Source organism: Leucoraja erinacea, chromosome 10 (assembly GCF_028641065.1).
Source record: "Leucoraja erinacea ecotype New England chromosome 10, Leri_hhj_1, whole genome shotgun sequence".
Lineage (NCBI taxonomy): Eukaryota > Metazoa > Chordata > Chondrichthyes > Rajiformes > Rajidae > Leucoraja > Leucoraja erinaceus.
This window is the reverse complement of record NC_073386.1, coordinates 31027260-31047952: the sequence shown is the minus strand read 5'-3', so window position 1 is coordinate 31047952 and position 20693 is coordinate 31027260. Positions and strand designations below refer to the sequence as shown.

The window sequence follows — 20693 nt, the reverse complement described above, 5'->3', positions numbered from 1 at the left end:
CAGTACACTTTACCCTCACCTGTTTCCAAACCCACATGATCATACATTTAAAAAAATACTGAAAAGAAACAAAAATAAAAAAATATAAAAAAGAATAGGGAAACAAACCATTTTTCAGAAAATAGATATTTTTTGAAATGGGGTCAAACGTTAATACCATAAAAAGAGTATGGAAACTATTTCCCACAAAGTTTGTTTTAAGTGGGATTCTTCTCCTCAGCTTCATACCAACAGCTTTAGGAAAGTAGACTGTTAAATATATTCAAATTGAGTATTTACAACTAAATTTCTCCAAAATGAAATGTGGAACAAGCTTACCACAGCCAAAATTTATAGCTCCAATTAGCTCCAGGTACGTGTGTATCCGTCCAATACAATTCACATCTCCACAGTTTTTCAGCCCAGGACGCACTGATGTTTTATTCAGGTATTTGGGTTTACATTTGTCCCTGAAAGTCCAAAACACATCATCATCCATCTAAACATTCTGACTGTAGTGCAGCATTCCATGACTACTTGTGCTACTTGCCAAGTTGTTCCAGTACTTGTTAGCAGTGATGGAGAAGGTGAATATATCTGTCACTAATCCAAATGATTCAGAACAGGACTGGTAAATGTTTGCATTGCATTACTTGTTAGGGCATGACAAAGGATATCCCAAATGAGACAGAAATAAGAGGATTCAAGGGAAAATTCTCTGATGTACTTACTGCTCTGCACAGTAAAATTCACATTGATAACTTCCTGATATAATTGTGGAAGCCTTAAGAAATACTATCCTTCATTTCAATCTTTAAATTGATATGAAGCATGACGAATTCTAATCAAAAAGTTATACCATTAAAAAAAATTCTAAATATGCAAATAAATGTTTTTCTGACCAAGTTATAAAGTAATATTATTTATACAAATTCATAAAATCACCTTTTTTTGGTTTGATTTCAGGGTTTTTCCAAAAGTAACAAAACAATCACATTAAAATGTTACTACATTTTATTGTCAATATTTTGAAAATGGGTTTAAACCCAATTTCTCTTACCACTGATCCAGGATGTAGTTGCGTATTTTCAGAAAGCGTTCTGGTGTTTTTGATGATCGGCCTTCAAAAAACTCAGGAATAGCCTGTTTCTCATATTTTGTAATCAAATTTTTGTCCAATATTACTTCTTGTGCAGGGGGTTTCAATATCTCCCCTTCTTCACTATCACAGATCTCTTCATCCACTTCCATTTCACAAACCGATTCTGCCACATTATATTCACAATTATCATTTTGAAATTCCTTTTCTTCGAATTGCTTAAATTCTAGAAATTCTGGTACTTGCTTTACTAATTCTTCACTCATCGTATCCAGAGCATGGTCACAATTGGTGCAGCCCAAAAAGTCTTCCTTGGCTGCTATTAGTGTTGTTTCATTTTCTTTACTGTCATCAATCGTAGACAGTATATTGTCAGTGTTACTACTATATGTCTTAATATCATTGGATATTTCCTGTTCATCTAAAATCTGAAGACACGATTGCAAGGTCACAGCAGGAGTGGAGGAAATAAGCAAAGATTCATCTGGTCCAGAAACACTGTAACCTTGACTATTCCCCTCGGGTTCATTCATCTTTGAATCAAATTGAGTTTTTGCTTCTTTGTGCTCCGGAAGGCCTTCACAGTCACTATCTGTTTCATCCAAGACATCCACATCTTCATCATCAGACATATGCTCAATTTTAACAGCATTGATAGTGGGAAAAACCTGACCTTGTAATGCCGTAGAGCCACCGTACTCTGGTCCTATCTTCAAATGTCTGGCTTCATTATCAGAAGCAAACATTGTTTTAGGAGTCCAGATAGTTGCCTCTGTCACAGATGTTTCAGTTTTTGCCTACAAAATTTAAAACAAAACAAATGTCATAGGAAAGATTTAAAGTTCCAATCTTTTATCTAATACTACTCATTCATGTTTACTCTTCAATATAGTTTCCCAATTTTAGAGCTCCACCTTCCTTCGTCGTTTGTTGCTGGCCTTGTTTTGTTTTGCCCTTTTCTTACCTCAGGTTCCCTCCACACTACTTTCAGTCTGAAGAAGGGACCCCCACCCCCCACCCCCCAAACCTCAGCCATCCTTTTTTCCCCAGATTTGCTGCCTGACCTACTCTAGCACTCTGTGTCTATCTTCGGCATAAACCAGCATCTGCAGTTCCTTTCTACACAATTTCCCTATTTTACAGACCAGTTGTCCTAGAGTCCAGCCCAAATTGTTTCAAGCTGCAATGATTTTCTATAGGCTACAATTGACTACAGTGGATCCAAGCTAGGGCACAGAAGTTAAATGAGATTCTTTCAGAAATTCCTATATGCCATCATTAGATGAGTAAGCTGCCACCTTAAATCCTTTGGAATATTCAGAGATACAGCGCGGAAATAGCGCGCCCACCAAGTCTGCACCGACCAGCAATCCCTGCACACTATTGCTATCCTACACACACTAGGTCCAATTTACAATTATACCAAGCCAATTAACCTGCAAACCTGTATGACTTGAGTGTGAGAGAAAATCCAGACATCCCGCAGAAAACCCACGCTGCTGACGTGGAAAATGTACAAACTATGTACAGACAGCACCCGTAGTCAGAATCGATCCTGTGTCCTGGCCGTGTAAGGCAGCAAATCTACCCCTGCGCCACCATGCCACCCAATTACTTTTCTATAATTCTCATCATAAACAGAGCCAACACTTGGACCATAGTCCTGTGGGCAAAGTACCTGATGATTGAACTTCTTCCATGATATCCAAGCAAAATTCAGCATCTTTTTAAGAGGACACCAAAAACAAGGTTAATTCATAAAAATTATCTTTGGCCAAGCTTACCTTACTCCTAAAATACTGCCGGGCATAACTTTTCACCTGCAGAACTGTCCGTGATTCAATCAGCTTTGCAATTTTTGTCCAACGTCGACCAAACTGGGCCTGAAATGAAAACAAATTATGTTCATAACTCATACTTAATGTACCAGTGAAAAAAACATCTATCAAAGTAATGCAAGACAGAGGTTAAGTTGCTGTAAGATAGTTCATCATTTTCAATGAGAGCACATTGTCTTCTTGTTCTACATTATCATTTGCATGCAGGACTAATCAAGACAAAATTTTGAGCAAAACACAAAGTGCTGGAGTAACTCAGCAGGTCAGGCAGCATCTCCATCATAGTTGCTACCTGACCTGCTGAGCTACTCCAGCACTTTGTGTTTTGCTCAAGACTCGAGTTCCTGTATCTCCAAAAATAAAGCTTTTATTTTTGTCTAAATCACAAAGTGCTGAAGTTATTCAATGTGTTAGGCAGCATCTGTGCAGGAGGATATGGATAGGTGATGTTTCAGGTCGGACCCTCGTCAGACTGCTTTGTCTGAAAAACAGTCCGGATAATTTTTGCCATCTGAAAATATTTCTGAAAATCATCTGAAAACAGTTATTCTGGCCATGCTGAAGTGAATTCTCTGTACAAAGGTGCCTATAAATTTGAAATGACTAGGGCAACTTGACAACCTAATTTACTGCCAGTCATGTCAAATTATATGAAAGGCAGACACTTAGGAAATGGAGGAAAAACATACACAAAACAGCTGTCAAAGGAGACTAGGGATAGGGTTAAACTATTGTCATAATAGGCTTGACGCTGCTCTGGAAAATGATTTGGTGTTGAGCAGTCTAAACGATTCAGACTGCTAAGAATCCACGTCCCTTCAGAACAGGTTAGTCTCCATTTCATGTGGGGTGACCTCCAGCAAATCACCAGGACTCGGCACGTTGTGTTCTTAAAGCTTGTAATTCAATTCATATTAGCAGAGTATGCGGCAGATAAATACCATTCCAAATTGCATTTATGAAAAGCATTCTCCCAAATTTAAGTGGTTTCTTCACTGTGTCCAGTAAAAAGGAGATAAATGAAATGACGGGGTGCTGATTTATATAAAAAGGCAAAGTGCTGGAATAACTCAGTGGATCATGTTGCCTGAACCTTACTCCAGCACTTTGTCTTTTCATTTTCTGGAGAAGATGGATAGGTGAATTTTCTGGTTGTGACCTTTCTTCAGACAGATTGTGGTCTGGGAGAAGAAAGCTGGAAAAGAGGAGGAGCGGAACAAAGCTAGGTATGTGGGTGGGGAGTTGAAATGCAGATGTTTTGGACAACATCCAGAGATGAAAAGGATAAGGGGCGAGAAAGTCAGAAGAGGTGTGAATTGTGAAGCATGTGGAAGGGATATCGGTGGAGGTGGAGAAGGATGGGATGAAATGGGTATGAGTCTAAGTGCGCCACTAGCACGAGGGGAGGAGGGGTAGGGAGGGAATTTTTTTTTTTTGGTTAGTTACCTATAATTGGAGAATTCAATGTTTATACCGTTTGGTTGTAAGCTACCCAAGCAGAATATGAGGTGTTATTCCTCCAGTTTGTGTATGGCCTGAAAGGTCGCTGTGGAAATGGGAAGAGGAGTTAAAATGGCAGCTTAGAAATTGAAAGTTGTTGCAAGGCATGCAAGGTGTCTTGGATGTAGCTCTGAAAAGGCAGGACAAGGGGGGGGGGGGGTGGGGGGGGGGGGAGGGGAGATAGGATGGAACTAACGTATTGAGATGAGAAACAATGGGTCTGCCAGGGCAGTCTTGTTTGTGGATTCTGTACATTTCCAGTGATGTGGATAATTGAAAGACAACTGATTTCCTGAATAATACAGGAGCAACAGTACATGTCTGTCTAAATAGATTTTTGAAGAGAAATATGCTTTTACTCATCTTGAGTGATTCATTATAAATGCAGTAATGCAAACCAGTCTCCATTTCATGTTACATGAAATGGAACAATTTAATGAAGACCAAAATTATGTCCTATTTCTAATTTATCAATAATAAGTCTCATCCAGTGTTCCCAAGCAAACGCTATTAGGAAGGTATATCAAATTATAGTCAGCTAGACATGACACCACCCAAAAAATTATTAATGCAATAGTCTCACAATAGCTCTCCATTATAAGTAAATTGACAATTTCCCTGGTGTATTTGATTCTATTGTCCTTTCATTACTTTGACTTTGAATGCTCCAAAATAACATTAGGAACCTTTTCCAGAACCATCATTGCTTATTATTTTCATTGAATATTATGTATATTAACATTATTGACATAATTAGCCCACATTAACACTTGAATGATAAAGGCCACAATTAATCAGAATATTTTGTTTTTACAAAAAGTTGGTTGTTAATACAAGAACGAAGTCTTGAACTTGAATCTCCAGTTGATTTAGGTACCTACAATTAATGTGTCAACGTGAACATCTCAGTAATGTACAGACTATTCTGATGATCTATTATATTGTGCAGTCATCCCATTATATTTACAAAACCACAATAGAGTGTTAAATTGATATTTTGGATGACAACACAAAACTGACAATTAAAATAGTTTCTGATGTTATTTTTAAATGGATGCAGCTGTACTGAAATAGAGTGAGTCAACAGTACAAGTGCCTCGGGCGGGTAAAATGATGCACCTAAAATGATTTGCATCAAAATATCTATCTATCTCAACCTCAATTCCAAAAATATAATTAAAATGATATGCAAACTTCTATGTTGTGCCTTTGACGTTATAAAGCAAGTAGCGATACAAGAATAGATTACTAAAAGTTATAATTTGCCATACGACAAAGTCACCAAGAGCTAAGTAAAAGTGGCAATAAAGTACCTTGAATTCAATAAATTAATTTTTGGCATTGCTTTTGAAAGCCACGGTCATGTCAAAACAAGTGATTCCTCTGACCTCAGAGACCTCTGCACAAAGGACTAGCGACCTCAGTGAGGACAATTTCCTCTTTTCCAATACTTGCAGCTGACAGGCATTTTTTGTTTAAAGGGTTATTAGCTCCAAGGAGAGGTTCGACAAATCTGGATTATTTTCTCTAGAATGCCAGAGGTTGAGGGGAGACCCGATAGCAGTATCTAAAATTGTGAGTCAAATAGGATAGACATTCAGAACCTTTTTCTCCACAACGGAAATATGAAAGACTTTCATAGCTTTCAGGTAAGAGGGGCAATAGCTTTCAGGTAAGAGGGGCAAATTTTAAAGAGACCATTTTTTCCCAGAATTGTTTTTTCAAATTGTGCAGAGACCATTTTGTTGTCAGGGGTGGTGTGCAGGCAGATGAGGTTAGTTTATCTTGGCATCATATTCGGCACAGCCATTGTGGGCTGAAGGGCCTGATCCTGTGCTATATTTATGTTCCAGGCATCCAACAGCTATGATGTGATCAATCAGGCTGAGCACTTCATTACATCAAAGACTTCCCATAACGGGAACCAATTTGCAATTAATGTTTTAAGCATTTGTGCTAAACAATTATTTAAACATATATGATTAACTTATACAATGTATTTTTATTTTTTAATGCATGGAAATTAAAACAGATTTCAAATGATGTTTTTTTAAAGAGCCAAAAGATTTTCTAAGCAACACTTCTGGCTTGGAATGCTGTACACAATTGTCCAATCTTCATATAACTAGGCTTAATATATTTAGAGAACTTTATAGCAGGCCTGACTCATAAATACCTGGAATTTGATTGTTTAAATTACTGCCCTGAACTGGAGAACAGGAGATGGGCATTTAGCCCATCTGGTCCATGTCTGCATTCAGGGAAGCAATCCCATTCCCCTCTCCTTATTTCCATGTACCCCTGCAAATTATTCTCTCTCACACATGCCCAATAATTCCACTCTGATTTTGTTCTCATTAACCTATATTAAGAGATGTCACAGTGGTAAACTAACTAATTGTATATCTTTGGTATGTGGAAAGAAATCAGAGTATCTGAATGAAACCCACAAAGCCACTGAAGAAGTTCCCCTCCTCTCTCCAAAGAGAGTTCTGTGCCTCTTCCTTTATTCTTCCCGCCCCCACCACCTCCACATCAGTCTGAAGAAAGGTCTTGACGCAAAGCGTCGCCTATTCCTTCGCTCCTTAGATGATGCCTCACCCGCTGTGTTTCTCAAGCATTTTTTGCTACCTTCGATTTATCCAGCATCTGCAGTTCCTTCTTAAACATTTTGTCTACTGCACTGCGAAATCTCAAGGTATGCCAACCATGAAGAAGTTCTCCTCACTCTGAAGGCAGTTTACCGCCTCTTCCTCCCGTCCCCACCATCCCCACATCAGTCTGAAGAAGGGTCTCAACCCGAAACGTCACCTATTCCTTCGCTCCATACATGCTGCCTCACCCGATGAGTTTCTCCAGCATTTTTATCTACCTAGTCACTGAGGATGCTCAGATATTGAAGGTAGACAAAAATGCTGGTGGAACTCAGCGGGTGAGGCAGCATCTATGGAGCGAAGGAATAGGTGACGTTTCGGGTCAAGACCCTTCTTGATGTGGGGGGGGGGGGGGGGGGGGGGGCGGGAAGAAGAAAGGAAGAGGCGGAGACAGTGGGCTGTGGGGGAGCTGGGAAGGGGAGGGGAAGGAGGGAGAAAGCAAGGACTACCTGAAATTGGAGAAGTCAATGTTCATACCGCTGGGGTGTAAACTACCCAAGCAAAATATGATATGCTGCTGCTCCAATTGCACTTGGTGGGACTCACTCTAGCCATGGAGGATGCCCAGGACAGAAGGGTCGGATTCGGAATGGGCGGGGAAGTTGAAGGGCTGAGCCACCGGGAGATCAGGTTGGTTAATGCGAAATGAGCGGAGGTTTTGGGCGAAGCGATCGCCAAGCCTGCGCTTGGTCTCACCGATGTAGAGCAGTTGACACCTAGAACAGCGGTTGCAATAGATGAGGTTGGAGGAGGTGCAGGTGAACCTCTGCCTCACCTAGAAAGACTGCTTGGGTCCTTGGATGGAGTCGAGGTGGGATACTGTGCATGTTGAGAACCAAACCCAGCAACCTGGAGCTGTGATTCATCATCATTAATTGTTGCAACCCCTTGCTGCCATGCTCCATCACATTGCCACCAAAGGCTAAGTGGGCAGCAGCATTTAAGCTATCTTTAATACAGGACAATGGTATTGCCATTATTTTTACAGATTTCAACTCAAGGTCATAATTATCACAATAAATCAAGGCATAATTTACATGCAGACACTCTCTGACTTGCATAATAGGCGACACGTAAATTTGCACTTAACGTGAACAATTCTGTACTCAAGCCGTAGTGCGATCAAATAGTTTGTAATTACAAGTTTTCATTGGAAACAGGCCAGCAATGTTTAACCAGTAGGTCACGCATGGCAAAAATGCCCTAAAGGCGAGAAGGGACACAAGTCGGCAAAGGCAGCAGTGCCTACCGAAAAGGCTGCATGTCACAGAAAGTGCCCTGGACACAGCCGAGGCAGTTAATACTCTCAGTGAGTCATTTTGGGCAGGGAAATGGTGATTCCGATTTGCGTAAAATTAGACTAGTGTCACCAAGTTCACAGAACGTGACCTTTATGTAGGTTAGAGAGTACCTATACTTCTGTGTAATGATAAACATCATGTTGCTTTGGGATTACAATAGGCTAGAATTTTCTGGAGAACGTCAAATATATATATAAACAAATAATTACTATTATTTTTTGTTTCAAATCAGTGGACTGATCCAAATTAACACAAGATCTGCTAGTTCAATTTTGAATGACAATGAAAAAACTCAGTCCTCTCGGTTCTTTTGATTTATTTAAAATTTTTGAAGTTTATCTTTGGAAACGTGTACTTATTCTCACTAAACAAAAATTTAAAAAAACTTAAATTTATAATCACCTTTCTTGCCTCATTTTCATTGTAGTTAATTTCTCTATCTCTGCCTTTGACGTTTTATGTAGTCAGAAATTATGATTACAACTTTATTTTATTTCAAAGTTCAAGATCATAATATGGGATTATGAATGCCTAAATTAAACAGAACATTAGTTAAATGGACATCACTCTAATCCATAGCATAACATCACTCTCCAACACATATCCTACTGCACCTTTTCCCAAACAACCCATAAGTCTGTAGCACTGTCAATTTGAGAATGGTTTTGGCTCCTGTACTCGGAACCTGTTTGGACTGTCTCACCCAAGTTTCACAGAGCAATTTGGAATTTAATGAAGAGGGGATTTTTTATTCCATCAAGCTTGGTGAATTGAACTCTGTTGACACAATGTTTCAAAGATGTATTCCTGTATCCCAACTACTCCAACAAAGAAGAGAACCAAGCTTCATTAAATGTATGTATTGGAAGAAACTACAGATGCTGGTTTAAACCGAAGTTGTCACAAAAAGCTGGAGTAACTCAACAGGTCAGATATCATCTCTGGAGAAAAGGAATAGGTGACGTTTCGAGACCCTTCTTCAGACTATTCCTTTTCTCCAGAGATGGACCGGCTAAGTTATTCTGGCTTTTTGTGTCTATCTTCATTAAATGTATCATGGATGGATTATTCCATTAATCTTACCAGCCCTTGTTCAAAAAGATCTTTTTCCTTTGGTGTCCATCGGGTCGGCCAGGAATAGCTTGCTGTTGCAGGACTCCTAGGGCAAAAATACAAGTTAAGGCATGGACCAAATTCACATTATGTATTGCGGCATTTTAATGCTAATATTAAAGAAAGTGTAATATTGTACAAAGAGTAAAAATAAGTTATTTTCATTTTAAATTTGAATTGCAGCAATCTGAAAAAATAATTTAACATTTAATTCCTTAAGAAGCTTTAAATTTATAAAATTTACAATTTTTTTGAGGGAACATAGAAATAAAAGGCAAACCTTGCTTTGTAGCAAAATTAATTGAAAACATTTCAATCTACTACTCTTACATATTATTATCTGTTCCACAATTCTATTCACAATTATGTTCCATGATGTAGGTCAAAATGTACAAGTTGGATCAAATACCTGTGCCATCAAGTCTACGCCAATCCGACCGTTATTGTTGCACGATTTCATTCTTATTTACATAAATATTTCCTGTGCATTGTTTGAATCTTTTTCTCCCTCATTATTGGTTTTGAAGCCTTCCAAGAAACTATCCTTGGTCACTCCTTCTTTTGATCTAAAATCTTGGCCTTGCAGGCAATATCTACAACATTGCTTTTGATTACACTTTTCCCAACCATTCCGAACTCGTGACTCCTTCATTCTGACTGACTGTCCACAACGTTCGCATATTGGAAATGCAATTGTGAACTGTGTGCCCATACAGGAGAAGATGCCCAAAGCAGCCAGTAAATCTATACCATCAGTCTCTCATATGCTCGTTCATATATGCAGGCTGTACATAAATCAGCAATTTGTAAGCTGGGGTGAACCTGTATTAGATTTTGATACAATTGTGCAAGAGATCAGGGGAATTATTTTATATTCACCAATAACACTAAAAATCTTTGTGTATATATATATAAAACAGTTTCTGCTGAAACAAGAAGTTGGAGTTTGGGGAACATATGAACTATTTTCAATTGTATTCCTGGACTTCCTCACTTTTATGGGAATAATGTATTTCTGACAACAGCCTTTCCTGCTCTGTCTTTCTATTTAGAATTCTATCCAGAATTAAATAAATCAGATTAAATAGATTTATCCCTCTTTCCTTCAAATGACCGTTAGCTAGTTAAGCCCATTTAACACTAGTAGGCAGATTAAGCATGCTGAATCCTCTGATTTGGCCTTCTTTATGCCACTTAATGTATGCACTGCACTGTGTTGCTGCTTCCGACCCAAGCTGGTTGGCACCCAATATTACAGACTTATTGCTTCTGTTTCTGTATTTATGATATTTCATCATTCTGAAATCATTACCATTTACAGTGCACTCAGAAAATATTCAGACCCCTTCACTTTTTCCACATTTTGTTACATTACAGCCTTATAGGCCTGTCCCACTTAGGCGATTTGTTCGACGACTACTGGCAACTGTCATAGTTGTAGCAGGTCATCGAAAAACCGGCGAATGGACCCCACCTACGACAATGTCTACAACAACCTACCACCTAGTCGATGTCAAGCTGCGGCAAGCTGCCGACAACCGGTGGCCCATTAGGACATCCACCTACGACCACACCTATGCAACCTACGTCCACCCTGTCGGCGACAACTTAAGACAATTCAGTCGCCGGTACCTGTCGCCAGTTGATGTAGGTAGTCGCCAATGGAATTCACCAAAATCAGCACCAACGACAACCTACGTCAACCTGGCGACAACCTACGACAGCACCTACGTCCAGAGAAGTCGAGCTACGCTCATTGGCGTCAAGCCAACTGTCGGCGAAAAGTTTAGAACATTTCAAAATCCAGCGGCGACCAGAAAAACCCTTCGATTCTTTGGGCGACTGAGGTGAGAAAGTTTACAGATTTTAAGTTACAAAATGGATTCAGCTGGAGTTTTAGAAGCAAAAGAAAAAGAAAGGCGTTCACCTTTCTTCTATTACATAGGAAGGCTAACAAAGATGTGTTCGCCATTCTTCCATAACACTAGCGAGATAACAGCTAATGTTTCCAAATATGATATTAACATCAGGAAAATGTTCAGACACTTAGCGTACTCTATAAGATTATAATGTGCCTCAACTAGTAAAAAAAACAATTGCTTGATCTGCAGAAACATAGCCTCTTCAGCATTACCATATATGGACTAACCTTTCCTCTCTCGGAAGAATCTGTCAATCTTAACAAGCAAGAGGCTGTACAATGCTCAGTAAGATAAAGTATTGCTGAATTGCTGATTATTGGGGTATAAATATATCTGATTGAACATTAGCCCTTTGTGTGGGGATAGAGTGACTCTGTATAGTCTGTATTTACATACTGTAAGAGTGACAGCCACACCCGCCTGGGCGAAATAAAGATTTTACTACTTGATTACTAATTTTATTGCGTTTTGTCTGTTTGAAGTGAAACTATTAACGATTCTGTCGCCGGTACCTGTCGCTGGTTGACGTAGGTAGATGCCAATGGAATTCACCAAAGTCACCCACGCCAAGCTACGACAAGGTACGACCCTGTCAGCGACAACTGAAGACAACTTAAGACAATTCAGTCGCCGGTACCCGTCGCCAGTTGACGTAGGTAGTCTCCAATGGAATTCACCGGTCGACACCGGCGACAACCTATGTCAGCACCTACGTCAGGAGAAGTCAAGCTACGCTCATTGGCGTCAAGCCAACTGTCGGCAAAAAGTTTTGAACATTTCAAAATTCAGCGGTGACCAGAAAAACCCTTCAATTCGTAGGGCGACTGACGAGGCGACACACGACGATACAGGCGACAACCCGGCGACCATGTGGCCACAGCCCAGTCGCCAAAATAAATCGCCTAAGTGGGACAGGGGCATTATTTTAAAATGGATTACATTTTTTTTTAAATCATTAATCTTCACACAAAACCTCAGAATGAGGAAGCGAAAACAGGTGTTTAGAAATTTTTGCAAAGTAATTAAAAAGAAATAACTGAAATATCACATTTACATAAGTATTCAGACCCTTTTCCTTGACATTCAAAATTGAGCGTAGGTTCATCCCGTTTCCATTGATTATTCATTGAGATTTTTCTACAACTTGATTGGTGTCCACCAGTGGTAAATTAAATTGATTGGACATGATTTGGGAAGGCACACACCTGTCTATATAAGGTCCCACAGTTCACAGTGCATGTCAGAGCAAAGGCGAATGAATGAATACGTTTAATGGCCAAGTATTCATATACAAATAATTTGCCTTGGTGCTCCGCCTGCACGTGACAACATGACATACAGTGACAACCAAAAAACTAAGCCATGAAGATGAAGGAATTGTCCGCAGATCTCCAAGACAGGATTGTGTCGAGACACAGATCTGGGGAACGGTATAAAACAATTTCTGCAGCATTGGCCGCCCGGCCAAACTGAGCAATCGGGGGAGAAGGGCCTTAGTTGGGGATGTGACCAAGAACCCGATGGTCACTCTGATAGAGCTCCAGAGTTCCTCTGTGGAGATGGGAGAACCTTATAGAAGGACAACTATATCTGCAGCACTCCACCAATCAGGCCTTATGGTAGAGTGGTCAGAAGGAAGCCACTCCTCAGTAGAAGGCACATGACAGCCTGCTTGGCGTTTGCCAAAAGGTTTGGGAAATAAAATTTGCTGATCTGATGAAACCAAGATTGAACTCTTTGGCCTGAATGCGATGCATCATGTCTAGTGGAAACCAGACACCGCTCATCATCTGGCCAATACCGTACCTATGGCGAAGCATGGTGGTGGCATGCTGTGGGGATGTTTTTCAGGGGAAAGAAGTGGGAGTCTAGTCAGGATCATGGGAAAGATGGACGGAGCAAAGTACAGAGAGATCCTTGATGAAAACCTGCTCCAGAGCTTTCTTGGGCTCAGACTGGGGCGGAGGTTCACCTTCCAACAGGCCAACGACCCTAAGCACTCAGCCAAGACAACGTGACTAGTCTGTGAATGTCCTTGAGTGGCCCAGTGGCTTTGTGACAAGTCTGTGCATGTCCTTGTGGCCTAGCCAGAGCCCGGACTTGAACCCAATCGAACATCTCTGGAAGGACTTGAAAATAGCTGTGCATCGACACTCCCCATCCAACCTGTCAGAGCTTGAGAGGATCTGGAGAGAAGAATGGGAGAAATTACCCAAATACAGGTGTGCCAAGCTTGTAGCTTTATACCCACGAAGACTTGACGCTGTAATCCTGCCAAAGGTGCTTCAACAAAGTACTGAGTAAAGGATCTGAATACTTATGTAAAATTTCAGTTATTTATTTTTAATTACTTTGCAAAAAATTATAAATACCTGTTTTCGCTTTTTTATTATGTATTGTGTGTAGATTGATGATAAAAACAATGAAATGTGGAAAAATTGAAGGGGTCCGAGTACTTTCTGAATGCACTGTATTTATGTTTCTGCGCCAGACCTGCAGACCATATGAACATCTTTGATTTCTATTAAAATTATGATATCCTTCTATAACGAAGGATATGCTTATAATCCAGGTAATTGAGAAAAAAACAGAATCACACTCTTTGGCCCAACTAGTCCATGCGACCAAGATGTCCATCTCAGCTCGTCCCATTTTCCTGTATTTGGCCAATATCCCTCTGAACCTTTCCTGTCCATGTACCTCCCCAAATGTCAGTAAACATTGTTATTATACCCCACAACTACTGTACTTCTTCAGGCAGTTTGCTCACCAGGTAGATTTCTGGTATAGAGGCTTACCTCATGAGGAAGATCTGAACAGGTTAGGGCCAACACTAGTGGAGATTTGAAAAATGAGAGGTGATCTTATCGAAACACATCTGAGTGGCCTTGACTTGCAGGTACTGAGAAGAAAGTGGAGCCAAGTATAATAAAAGCCACAATTGTTTTGATTGGCAGATGATGAACTCAGAATTGGACAAAATAAAAGAATACATCCAACTTGAAAGAATACGTAACTAACATATATTTGCAAGGAAGTAGAAGCTGAAAAGATTGTTAATGTATTGTTTTTGTATACAGTACATTAAATAGGAAAACTATACATACCGGTTTTTCACAGTTTTTCTTTGACGAATGCTATGGTTAAAAACATAAAGAATAAAAGTGTTCAGCAAGAAAAAACAATAAATAAGCTTCACATTTAAGTACTGCTAACACTCTGATTGCATTTTCCTGATTAAAAAGATAAAATGTTTTAAAATCAGAGTTCATAATTTAACCGCTTTAACTTATTCGTTCTTCCTGTGAAGCCAGACATCATCCGCTGGGTAAGATTAGCTTTAGCTGGTTCACACCCATTCAGCAAAATGTTTCACAGCTATGAGCCGTGAGAGTATCAATACCACCCCTCTTAACAAAAATGCAGATGAGTCGTTGTGCTACCAAGATAAATGCTTCTCCTCATATGTAACTTCACTCCACAAGCATAGTTCATACAATAGCAATTATGCCATCCTTTATAATTTAGCTCTTTCTGAATCTTACAATTACTGTAATAATCTATAATGAATAAATTCTTAGTAAAGCTATTTTGTATATTTGAGTCTATTGGTCCAATATAGAATGAGCCAAATATTCTGCATTTTCACATATATAGCAGAACAATTTTAACTTAGAAAATGTGCAATTACCGAGAAATAGATGGTACTAATTAAATGATTTATCATTATAGAAGAAAACCTAATCCTTTCTGCATCTGCACTAGAAATGTGTTCTTAGCAATTGATAACAAAGTCAACATAATTTTTGTTTGAAACCTTACACATTAGGAATTTATTTTCTTCCATTCAATATAAAAATTTCAGCAAAGGAAATTATTTTGATTAGATATTTAATGCAATAAATTACCAGCCATTTCATAAAGATTGAAACAGATTGTGTTGTGGAAAGCAGTCTCAGATTCAGTAGAATACCTTCTATGCAACAAACACATTCAAACCTACAAAATATATGTGGATGAACAAAATTTGTCTATCCTTGTTGATGTATTGACCTTAAATTTGTGCAGCCAATGGGTCAAAGTTGGGGAAAAAGTTGCATGGCTTTAGAAAACTAAAAATGATTCAACGAACTTGAATCATAAAACTAACCTATATCAGAATGGGGATATGTATAATTAAATGTATCTCCACAGTGTGTTGTCATGTCATAATGCACTTGAGAATATATGCAGAGTAATGTAACATGTACTTTTAGTTACTTTACATTAAAGATAGAGCATGGAAAAAGGTAATTCAGCCGAACAAGTCCACACTGACTAGTGATCACCTCGTACACTGGCACTGTCCAGCGAAGGCAGCGCCGGAGACCCGGGTTCGATCCTGACTACGGCTGCTGTCTGGACGGAGTTTTTACGTTCTCCCCGTGATCTACGTGGGTTTTCTCCGAGATCTTTGGTTTCCTCCCACAATTCAAAGACGTACAGGTTTGTAGGTTAATTGACTTGGTAAATGTAAAATTTGTCCCTAGTGGGTGTAGGATAGTGTTAATGCGAGGGGATCGCTGGTCAAACTAAACAAGGGACAATTTACAGAATCAATTAATCTACAAACCTGTACGTCTTTGGAGTGTGGGAGGAACCCAAAGAAAACCCACTCAATCACAGGGATTGCGTACAAACCCTGTACAGACAGCAGCCATAGTCAGGATCGAACCTAGGTCTCTGGCACTGTAAGGCAGCAACTCTACTGCAATGCCACTCTGCCGCCCTGTGTATTCATGTTCACAATTTCTGTCCAGATATATTTCTAATGATAGTTATTTATTTGTCAGAAAATATTGGTGGACAATTGCAGATAGGGATTTGTTACTTTAGGGCAGCTAATTCACAGCGGACAATAGCAACAAAGTAAAAGTTTATTTTTAAATGAATCTTTCCATAAAGTTTAGGGCAGCAAAACAATATAGCTAGTAAAACTACTGCCTCAAAGCTGCAGCAATCCAGGTTTACAATCTGTGACTATGGATTTCTTCGCTGTGCACTGGTTTCTTCCCACTGCCAAAATGAACAGGTTGGTAAGTTAAATCAGCACAGAAATTTGCGTAAACGAGTAGTAGAATCCAGGGGGAGCCGATAGGAATGTAGGGAGAGTAAAATTGGTTAGGATTGGATTTGCGTACAAATGGTGCTTGGTGGTCAGCCTGGACTCGGTGGGCCTGTTTATTGTACCAATATTAGCAACCTGATGCAAAACAACATTGGTGAAAACTGAATGTTCCATGAGAAAAATAATGTAAATTATGGCAATTTGTATTATGGCAAAGTATTTTAACACAAAAATGTGCATCCATTAATATGCAAATAAACCAAATATGCAGGTGTATTGTTGTATTAGTAGTGTTTATTTGGTTAGTCCATATGAATCTTTGGTCAACAATACTAGGATAATGATTGGGGTGGGTGATGATGATGGTGCCATTAAACATCAAAGGGAAGTGGTCATAGTCTCTCTTGTTGTAGATAGTCATTGCCTGCTACTTCTATGAGGCAGATGTTACTTACCATTTATCAGCCTATGCCTGAACATTCAGTAGTTATTGCTACATGTCAGCATGGGATATCTCATGGGCTGAGAGTAATGGATGGAATTGAACATCATGCAATCATCAGCAAACATTCAGACTCTAACCTTAATGATGGAAATGAGGTAATTGGTGAAGCAGTTGAAAATGGTTGGGCCGAGGACACTGTGCTGAGGAACTCCTGCAGTGATAATAGAGGATGGGTAGGACGACGGATCATTTTCTTCTGTATGAGGCACGAGTTCATTGATTGTAGTGTTTCTACCTTGATACCCACTGACTTCATTTTTACCAAGGATCCTTGTTGCTTCACTCAGACAAATGCTGCCTGAATGTCAAGATCAATCACTCATTCCTCACATCTGTAATTCAGCTCCTTAGACCACGATGGTAATAAGAATCTGGAACTGAAATACCCTCACAAAACCATGAGTATCAGTGAGCTGGTTATTAGTAAGTGGAACTTCCATCATAACCAATATTAAAAATGTTTTTGTTTTTTTTTAACTTTATGCATATGTCAATTCACCTTTTGACAGATATTTTCTCTTTCTCTGGGTGATCAGACCAGTTGCTTAGTGGATGTTTTTTCCCAGTTAGGTAATACCTATTCTATAGTTAAGGAATATACATTGGAAAAAGTAACAAGTTACATTTGTAGATAAATCTAGCTGTGTTCCCTTATAAATTCAAGTGTTCCCTTATAATCCGAGTGCTGGCGCCATCGAGTGTGGCAGCCTCGCCTGCAGCTGTTTGAATTTCAATCCTTTTTTTATTTTTAGTCCGTCAAAAAGTTTTGTTGTGGAGGTCTTTTAGTCTTTTTATGTGGGGGGAGGGGGGGGGGACTGTTTTTCACAGTAGCTATCTGGGTCGAGGATGCGTCTTTCCTCCGAGCCGCATCTTCGTCCCCTCCTCGCAACCTACCATCTGGATTGGCGCAGCCTTTCCTGCCAGAGACCGGCCAGAGCTTCAACGGCGGCGCAGCACTGAGATACCATCGCAGAGCAGCCGATGCCTTACTAGGGTCGCCGTGTTGGAAGCTCCAGTGCTAGGACTGCCGACTTTGACACCGTGGAGCTGTGGTCTGCGGAGCCTCCAGCCACGGGCGCCGCTGACTTTAACATCGCGGAGGCCTGGGATCTTTCGCCGAGGTCGCCAGTGTTGGAGCTCCGCCCAGCTCGGCCTGTGGACTTCAGGAGCCGCGGTCTCCAGTAGGAAGCGGCCGATTTGGAACCTCCAAGCCGCTGAGAGTGTTCTTTCAACGCCGGAGTACCATCAGCCGGCGAGAGGGCCTGAAACATCGGGCCGTCCGTAGCGGCGACTGCGGAGGCCTCAAATAGGCCCCGACCACGGGTGAACAAGAGGAAGAGGACTGAACTTTTATTGCCTTCCCTCACAGTGGGAAACATTGATTCCGCTGTGGGACATGTTTTATGTTAAATTCTATAATGTTGTGTTTATCTTATTTGTGGGCTGCATGGTAACTCAAATTTCACTGCACCAATGTATGTGACAATAAATGTCCTTTGTCCTTTAATGCAACCTTCTTCTTCTTGCGAATGGCGTGCACAACTTAAAGTTGTCGGGCAACTTGTTCTATTTGATCTTATTTGAATGTGCACGCCAGGTTGATTGCATTAGTCGAAACAGGGTGGGCCATGTGAAGAATGCAATCTCCCACCCCAATTGCAACCTAAACAAACATGAACAGTACTGGAAAGAAAATCTTGCATTTATGCACTTCTAGCACACATTTGGTATTGGAGTTTCAAGACTTCAACTAAACAAACTTGAAGGACCAACAATATATTTCAAACTCAGGATGAACAAGGATACCGTGTAGTGGTGTGTTCCCATGCATGTGGCACCTTTGACTTTAGTGGTAGAGGTCACAATTTTTAGAAATGCTCTGGGAGGCAGCCTAGATAATCAATAGCAGTGTATTTTGCAGGTGGTACATAATGCACCCATTGTGTGCTGGAGAGCAGGGAATGAATGTTTATAGTGATTAATAAGAGTTCCAATCAAGGTGTTTTGTCCTTTTTGAGAGTTGTTGATGAACTCATCTAGATCAATGGACAGTATTCCATCATACTCACAAATGTGCCTTTCAGATAATAGAAAAACCTCGGCGTTTCAGATGAATTACACAGTGAAGAATACCACCGTTGTCCTGCTCTTGTAGCCGTAGATGGTTCAGTTGAGTTTCTGGCCACTGGCAACCCCAACAAGATACAAGAGATTCACCAGGATGTTGCCTGGATTGGAGGGCTGGAGTTACAAGAAGTGATTGTTTCGGCTGGGCAACTTCTCACTGGTTCATGATAGGTTTATAAAACTTGGAGGGGCATAGATAGGATTGTTAGAATCTTTTAGCCCCAGGGTGGTAGAGTCTAGAACTAGAGGGCACAGGTTTTAGGTGAGGGGCGAAAAAAATATATCTAAGGGGCAAATCAGTTCCCAAGATTTTGACATACGGAACAAAATTTACTCACAGAATTTAGGTGAAGAAATGTAAATAAATAAACGTTTTTTTCAACTCCTGTTTGTGCACACTCAGATGACGTGATTTTGGTTTTACATCATGAAAGATTGTAATACAAACTGATGTCGAACAAGGCAACCCACTGCCCCCACCCCCCCCTCTCCTCCCCTCCAGCAACACAAGGGAAACTTACAAAATTCTTAAGGGGTTGGACAGGCTAGATGCAGGAAGATTGTTCCCGATGTTGGGGAAGTCCAGGACAAGAGGTCACAGCTTAAGGATAAGGGGGAAATCCTTTAAAACCGAGATGAGAAGAACTTTTTTCACACAGAGAGTGGTGAATCTCTGGAACTCTCTGCCCCAGAGGGTAGTTGAGGCCAGTTCATTGGCTATATTTAAGAGGGAGTTAGATGTGGCCCTTGTGGCTAAGGGGATCAGAGGGTATGGAGAGAAGGCAGGTACAGGATACTGAGTTAGATGATCAGCCATGATCATATTGAATGGCGGTGCAGGCTCGAAGGGCCGAATGGCCTACACCTGCACCTAATTTCTATGTTTCTATGTCATACGTATCATCAATGATAAGGATACTCTTCTTCTTGTAACATCTTCTCAATAGTTGCTCTATTCTCTTCACTAAGAGAACTATCCAAAGTCCAGGACTGCAAAAAGAAAACAAAAGGACAAATTACTATAAATTCACATTTATTCTTCAAACAATGGCAAGCAATCCAGATAGTCCTTTCACTGCTGTTTGTAACATAGTGTGCACCTCATAACCTGGTGCCAAGACAACAGGCTCTCCCTCAACGTCAGCAAGCCAAAGGAGATTGTGATGACTTCTGGTAGCGAAGCAGTACACCCATGCATTGATGTTGCCGAAGTAGAGATGGTCTAAAGCTTCAAGTTCATAGGAATAAATATCATCAGCAATTTATCCTGGACTAGCTATATCGAAGTTATGGCCAAGTAAGCACACCAATGCCTCTTACTTCCTCAGAAGTCTTAGCAAGTTGCCATGTTCCCCAAAACACTCACCAATTTCAACAAATGCGCCATAGAAACCATTTTGTCGGGATGTATCATAGCATAGTTTGGGAACAGCTCCAACCGAGAACATTAGAAATTGCGGGGTTGTGAATGTAGTCCAGGCTATCACACAAACCAAACTCCTTTCCATTGACCATCTACACCACGCTGCATTAGCAAAGCCACCAGTA

The 20693-nt window shown here is 40.3% G+C and overlaps 1 protein-coding gene across 1 annotated transcript in view; it reads right to left on the bottom strand.

The window, feature by feature from the left end:
* Nucleotides 1-20693, bottom strand: part of mysm1 (Myb-like, SWIRM and MPN domains 1) — a 66000-nt gene that overhangs the window by 39442 nt on the left and 5865 nt on the right. Inside the window, exons 3-9 of the mRNA XM_055641863.1 lie at nt 20065-20135; nt 17518-17595; nt 14514-14543; nt 9455-9530; nt 2863-2961; nt 1040-1875; nt 319-449 (exon numbers count right to left, since the gene is read on the bottom strand). Coding sequence (XP_055497838.1) covers nt 319-449; nt 1040-1875; nt 2863-2961; nt 9455-9530; nt 14514-14543; nt 17518-17595; nt 20065-20135 — 1321 coding nt within the window. The remainder of the gene's footprint in view (nt 1-318; nt 450-1039; nt 1876-2862; nt 2962-9454; nt 9531-14513; nt 14544-17517; nt 17596-20064; nt 20136-20693) is intronic.